Raw genomic sequence first — 7,308 nt, 5'->3', positions numbered from 1 at the left:
TCTACACCTATCCCCTCCTGTGTTAAATGCCCATCCTTCTCCTTTATCTTCTCAACAACCTCAGTGAGAAATATGGTCTGGTCTGTGACATGTCTTCTTCCTGCTGGCTGTCAGAGAAAACAAAGCCTGCAGCTATAATACGGTTGTTTTGACAACTAGGTAGTGGAAGAGGAACATGGAGAACAAGGGACATGGAGTACTTATTCTCCTTTGCTGAGGGAGACTTTTACTAGAGTCAGCATGGGAAGACTTTAATAGACGCACGCAAGAACACACACCAGAGACGACAAGAGACTGAAATGGAGCTGTTTATTTGAGATGATTCAGAAAGAAGATATTGTGAGAATCTGTGGTTTCCTCACTCTCCTGACTACATACATGATTTCCCACTGTAATACGTAGTAGAGAACAACGCTATTACACAATCTGAAACAGTTTTTTATAAAAACCAGAACAGCACATCTGTGATGGTGACAAACAAAAGCACAATCCAGGTTGAACCATCTATAACCAGATAGTAACTATAGTAACAGTAATAACTTCACTATCAATAGACAGCAGCTTAAATAACATTATAATACTTCATCATAAGATAATATCTAGTTGTCCTATAGTTATATGACATATTGTAACAAACAGATGTAGGCTAACATCTGTTTTGTCTAGTTAGGCAGAGGGCAGCTTGGGGGCTCTTAGACCTGTTGAGACTTGATGCCACCCCTTTCTTTTCCATTACATTCTACATAGCTGTGTGTGTGTGTGTGTGTGTGTGTGTGTGCGTGTGTGCGTGCGTGCGCAGGCAGGCATGTGTGTGTTTTCAGTCTTACGACTCCCAGAGAATCACTTGTGTTTACAACTTGTTCTTTACTGTTGTTGAACTTTAACCTCTTCAGTCCCTTATACACACACATACCGCTAACCCTGTTTTCATAGGAGGCAGGTCCCCTTCCAGTTATTAAGGCAGACCTGGTACACATCCTCTGCCCATAAAATAAAACCATACAATGTTTCTATATTTTGGAAAAATCAAAAACAGAAGCATGATTCAAAACAAATCCTATGAAAATACTAACATAGTATCATTTTTCAGCGCTGTAAAATCCAGTTACAAAATACAATTTCAGTCCATACAATACTTAACAAGACTGTTGGTTGTTATGGTAACACCCTGGGCCCTGAGCCATAAAGACCCCTGACCTTTCAGAATCATTCATTGGCTGATTTTGATTTATTTTGATGAGCTGTCCGTTGGCATATGTGACATTTCCACAGTGGGGCTCCATTGATTTCTCAACACTAATATGTTTCAGTCTGTTTGGGTTTCTCGGACACCGCCCGATTGTTTAAATGTCTGGGTCTGTGTCCCAAATGGCAACCTATTCCCTATGTAGTGCACTCCTTTTCACAAAGGGCCCATAGAACTGCGTTCAAAAGTAACCAATAGGGTGCCATTTGGGACACAAACCCAGACATTTAAACAACCGTGTGGTGTTTGAGAAACCCAAACACACTGAAACATATAATTGCCTGGGTTATTTCTGTTCTAGAGTGGTACTGAAGGTTATGCCCTCTCACCAAGCCACGCTTCATAGAGCACATATTCCAGCAGCACACAGGCTGTAGAGAGAGAAGGCCATCTATATGTAACACTCACAGTGAGCTAACACACTGCTGTTCTACCAAGGATGTATAGTACCAGCTACAGTGACTGTAATGACTTTCAGCTGCAATGGCTGTAATGACTTTCAGCTACAGTGACTGTAATGACTTTCAGCTACAGTGACTGTAATGACTTTCAGCTACAGTGACTGTAATGACTTTCAGCTACAGTGACTGTAATGACTTTCAGCTACAGTGACTGTAATGACTTTCAGCTACAGTGACTGTAATGACTTTCAGCTACAGTGACTGTAATGACTTTCAGCTACAGTGACTGTAATGACTTTCAGCTACAGTGACTGTAATGACTTTCAGCTACAGTGACTGTAATGACTTTCAGCTACAGTGACTGTAATGACTTTCAGCTACAGTGACTGTAATGACTTTCAGCTACAGTGACTGTAATGACTTTCAGCTACAGTGACTGTAATGACTTTCAGCTGCAGTGACTGTAATGACTTTCAGCTACAGTGACTGTTCCCAGCTAAGTGACTGAATGATTTCAGCTACAGTGACTGTAATGACATACAGTGACTGTAATGACTTTCACCTACAGTGACTGTAATGACACCTACAGTAACTGTAATGACTTTCACCTACAGTAACTGTAATGACTTTCACCTACAGTGACTGTAATGACTTTCAGCTACAGTGACTGTAATGACTTTCAGCTACAGTGACTGTAATGACTTTCTACAGTGACTGACTTTTCACCTACAGTGACTGTAATGACTCAGCCCAGTGACTGTAATGACTTTCTTTCCCAGTGAGACTACACTACAGTGACTGTAATGACTTTCAGCTGAAATGTGTTGAACTGTGTATCTTCCCAACTTAAAGCTGCATTTATTTGGTCAGCTGAAACATAATTCCCTTCACCCTTCCAAATATTATTTCCATTTTACCTTTTTCACTCAACCTTTCTCTCTCTCTACTCCCCCTTTCTTTTCCCAGCTACACTAAGCTACTATCGCTCTCTCTGTCTATCATCTCCCCTCTATCTCTCAGCCCTCTCTCTCTCTTTCAACCCCCTCTTTTCTCTCTCCACTCTGAGTCTTCAGTCTGGGGAGGAAGAGGTGTAACAGCCCTGGCCAGCACCCAACTTCCCTCCACAAACAAGACCTCTACAACCAACCCATTAACCCCTCCCACTGACTCACGTCTATCGACCCCTTGTTTTTTCAGTATTTCTCTTTCTAAAACAACGACAGTTCATTTACATATGGCCTACACATGAGCTAGTCCTGTAGACTGGAGGGCTTGTAGCCACAACTCTGTGAATCGACTTAAGTTTTGACTCCACGTCTCTACCCACCCTTCTTCTGTTCTTTCAGTCGTTCTGTCTTTCAGTCCCCTTTCTAAAACAACGACAGTTCTACTGTGAAACCAAATGGTTACGAACATGAACAAGTCCTAGTTGTTTCGACTCGGGAGACTGCGTGGTCACAGCTCTGTGAATCGCCTCCCTATAGTTGTGTCTCGTGGTGAGTTTGGTTGGTTATCTATCTGTTCCTCCATAAACCTTCAGGAAATACAGTACATGATAACATAGCACTAATAAAGGCACTTCCTGTGGACGGCCCATACAGTAGACTTATATCAATACACACGGTTTGCTCTTCAACCTTCCCACTGTGATACTGAACAATAGATGTCCTGCTGGATTAGGACACATCACGTATGGCATTCATGTCAATTCAATCAAGCAATACTATTATACAGTACCATTCCTTGAAGGGTACATACACACAGGCAATATATGTCTGTTTCAACAATATGAATAGATAACACACGGTTATCATTAGGTTGAGATAACATGAACAGTAGTCCTAACTGTCTATTACATTGAGATAACATGAACAGTAGTCCTAACTGTCTATTACATTGAGATAACATGAACAGTAGTCCTAACTGTCTATTACATTGAGATAACATGAACAGTAGTCCTAACTGTCTATTACATTGAGATAACATGAACAGTAGTCCTAACTGTCTATTACATTGAGATAACATGAACAGTAGTCCTAACTGTCTATTACATTGAGAACATGAACAGTAGTCCTAACTGTCTATTACATTGAGAACATGAACAGTAGTCCTAACTGTCTATTACATTGAGATAACATGAACAGTAGTCTATTACATTGAGAACTGTCTATCTATTACATTGAGATAACATGAACAGTAGTCCTGACTGTCTATTACATTGAGATAACATGAACAGTAGTCCTAACTGTCTATTACATTGAGATAACATGAACAGTAGTCCTAACTGTCCATTACATTGAGCTTCACCACAGCATGGTTTGTGACTCTGAGTGACATAAAACACAATATTTATTTAGCTCTATTGACCATATAAAGATTTACAACAGCACTGTCTCTGAGAGGGTAGATTCAGTACATTAAGGTGGCTGGGATGCCCAGTTCACAACACACCTGGCCAGTCCTAACCCAGAAATGAAGGTTCAAGTGTGTGTCTGTCCTTCCCATGTCCCTTCCCTTCCAAACTCCCAACTCCACCTCCTCTAGGTCAGATTGCTGCTGATGTCTAGGGTGTGTTGGTAGACCTGGGTCATATCATCCATGTCCCCTAGCAGAGAGAAGCTGCCGTCATCACCAGGGGACCCTGGTGTCCCTCGGGTCCCCACCTTCCCCCCATGGAGCCCCCCTGCAGCCGTCTGGAGGCCCCGTCTGAAGCCTGCCAGCTGGAGTAGATCCTCAGCCGACATACAGGCCCTGACGTGTGGCTGCGGGGACGAGGGAGACCAATCCATTCCCATTAAGGGGGGAACACTGGAGAGACCCATCTCCTCACAGACAATACTGGAGGGTTTACTCTGGCTGCGAGAGAGGCCCGAGTCCCCCGGAGTCTCTCCGTGGAAGCTCATATTGGACAAGCCACTGTGGAAGGAAGTGGAGTTGCCGTACTTCCCATTACGCTTCAATATGCCCTTTCTCCCCATGGACCTCTTTGTTGGTGAGCTGGCGGGTGGGGTCATGGAGGTGCTGCCCCCTAGCAGTTCAGAGGACTCACTGCGCTCCGGGGAGGAGTAGTAGCCAGACTCCCGCTGCTGGTTGTTCTTCAGGATGCCCTTCTTGGGGAGGATGGGCACCATCTTGGCCGGCGAGACCCCCAGGCGATCCTGATCATCGTCCTCCTCCTCATCCCTCTCGGGGCTGGAGAGCAGCTCCCTTCCCTCGTGGAAGTGCAGGGAGCGACTCAGCTCGATCTCCCCCAGGCTGTGGGACCTCTGATCAGACACATGCATCTTCAGGATCCCTTTGGGTCTCTTCAGTCCTGGTTTGTCTTTGTCTTCCCACGCGGTGTGATGGTGGAGCGCCCCGCTATCATTCTCCTTCCTGGACTTCCTCAGGCGCTGGCGGCCAGCGTGGGGGGGTACGGCGGGGTGTTCCGAGCGGGGAGGCTTGACCAGCGCCACCCTGGGTGACTCTGTGGTGCGGTTCTGCCAGTCGATAAAGCGTGCTAGCGTTGGAGAAGAGATGCAGCCACTGTTATCCTTCTGGACGTCACAGTCACACACAGTGGTCTTCCAGCCCCAATTGACCCACCAGTGGTTGGCGATGTCTTCCACCGTGGCTCGACGCTCCGGGTTAACCATCAACATCCATCGGATCAGACCACGAGCATCTGGGAGAGAGTGAAGGTGAGGCGGACAGAGACTTTAGCAGCAATCTATGGCATTATTTAACAGACAGAGAGAGAGAGGAGACAGCTACAGAGAGAGGGAGAAGACAGCTACAGAGAGAGGGAGAAGACAGCTACAGAGAGAGGGAGAAGACAGCTACAGAGAGAGGGAGAAGACAGCTACAGAGAGAGGGAGAAGACAGCTACAGAGAGAGAAAGAGGAGATAGCTAGAGAGAGAGAAAGAAAGAGGAGACAGCTACAGAGAGAGAGAAAGAAAGAGGAGACAGCTACAGAGAGAGAGAAAGAAAGAGGAGACAGCTACAGAGAGAGAGAAAGAAAGAGGAGACGGCTACAGAGAGAGAGAGAGGAGACAGCTACAGAAAGAGAGAGAGGAGACAGCTACAGAAAGAGAAAGAAAGAGGACACTGCAACAGAGTTAAACTGGTACCTGAGGACTGTGTAGGTTCCCTGTACTCTCCGTTGGTGATCTGGCGGATGAGTTTATTGTGGTCTTCCCCATCAAAGGGCATGGTCCCATAGACCAGGGTGTAGAGAAGCACTCCCAGGGCCCAACTGTCTACCTGGAAACACAACACACTGGTAGTTACAATACTGTCTACCTGGAAACACTACTGTCTACCTGGAAACACTACTGTCTACCTGGAAACACTACTGTCTACCTGGAAACACAACACACTGGTAGTTACAATACTGTCTACCTGGAAACACAACACACTGGTAGTTACAATACTGTCTACCTGGAAACACAACACACTGGTAGTTACAATACTGTCTACCTGGAAACACTACTGTCTACCTGGAAACACAACACACTGGTAGTTACAATACTGTCTACCTGGAAACACAACACACTGGTAGATACAATACTGTCTACCTGGAAACACTACTGTCTACCTGGAAACACAACACGCTGGTAGTTACAATACTGTCTACCCGGAAACACAACAAACTGGTAGTTACAATACTGTCTACGTGGAAACAATACTATCTACCTGGAAACACAACACACTGGTAGTTACAATACTGTCTACCCGGAAACACAACACGCTGGTAGTTACAATACTGTCTACCTGGAAACACAACACACTGGTAGATACAATACTGTCTACCTGGAAACACTACTGTCTACCTGGAAACAATACTATCTACCTGGAAACACAACACACTGGTAGTTACAATACTGTCTAACCGGAAACACTACTGTCTACCTGGAAACACTACTGTCTACCTGGAAACAATACTGTCTACGTGGAAACACAACACACTGGTAATTACAATACTGTCTACCTGGAAACACTACTGTCTACCTGGAAACACAACACACTGGTAGTTACAATACTGTCTACCTGGAAACACTACTGTCTACCTGGAAACACTACTGTCTACCTGGAAACACTACTGTCTACCTGGAAACACTACTGTCTACCTGGAAACACAACACACTGGTAGTTACAATACTGTCTACCTGGAAACACAACACACTGGTAGTTACAATACTGTCTACCTGGAAACACTACTGTCTACCTGGAAACACTACTGTCTACCTGGAAACACAACACACTGGTAGTTACAATACTGTCTACCTGGAAACACTACTGTCTACCTGGAAACACTACTGTCTACCTGGAAACAATACTATCTACTGGAAACACTACTGTCTACCTGAAACACAACACACTGGTAGTTACAATACTGTCTACCTGAAACACAACACTGGTAGTTACAATACTGTCTACCTGGAAACACAACAAACTGGTAGTTACAATACTGTCTACCTGGAAACACAACACACTGGTAGTTACAATACTGTCTACCTGGAAACACTACTGTCTACCTGGAAACACTACTGTCTACCTGGAAACACAACACACTGGTAGTTACAATACTGTCTACCTGGAAACACTACTGTCTACCTGGAAACACTACTGTCTACCTGAAACACAACACACTGGTAGTTACAATACTGTCTACCTGGAAA

At 44.7% G+C, this 7,308-nt stretch overlaps 1 protein-coding gene and 1 long non-coding RNA gene across 2 annotated transcripts in view; both read right to left on the bottom strand.

Moving 5' to 3' along the window:
• Positions 1-844: 844 nt before the first annotated feature.
• LOC135572756 (uncharacterized) lies at positions 845-2,351 on the bottom strand. The gene is made up of 2 exons (XR_010464465.1): positions 2,281-2,351; positions 845-2,074 (listed from the first exon to the last, which is right to left on the bottom strand). It is a non-coding gene; the product is annotated as an uncharacterized LOC135572756 (long non-coding RNA).
• A 1,469-nt stretch (positions 2,352-3,820) lies between these two features.
• The window catches only part of LOC115126859 (NUAK family SNF1-like kinase 1), a 53,515-nt gene continuing 50,027 nt past the window's right edge, over positions 3,821-7,308 (bottom strand). Inside the window, exons 6-7 of the mRNA XM_065021374.1 lie at positions 5,758-5,890; positions 3,821-5,311 (exon numbers count right to left, since the gene is read on the bottom strand). Of these exons, the coding sequence (XP_064877446.1) occupies positions 4,188-5,311; positions 5,758-5,890 (1,257 nt within the window). The 3' untranslated portion in view covers positions 3,821-4,187. The remainder of the gene's footprint in view (positions 5,312-5,757; positions 5,891-7,308) is intronic.

The sequence above is a fragment of the Oncorhynchus nerka genome, linkage group LG8 (genome assembly GCF_034236695.1).
Source record: "Oncorhynchus nerka isolate Pitt River linkage group LG8, Oner_Uvic_2.0, whole genome shotgun sequence".
Taxonomy (NCBI): domain Eukaryota; kingdom Metazoa; phylum Chordata; class Actinopteri; order Salmoniformes; family Salmonidae; genus Oncorhynchus; species Oncorhynchus nerka.
The sequence above is the reverse complement of the archived record's forward strand: the minus strand, read 5'-3'. Positions and strand labels throughout refer to the sequence as shown.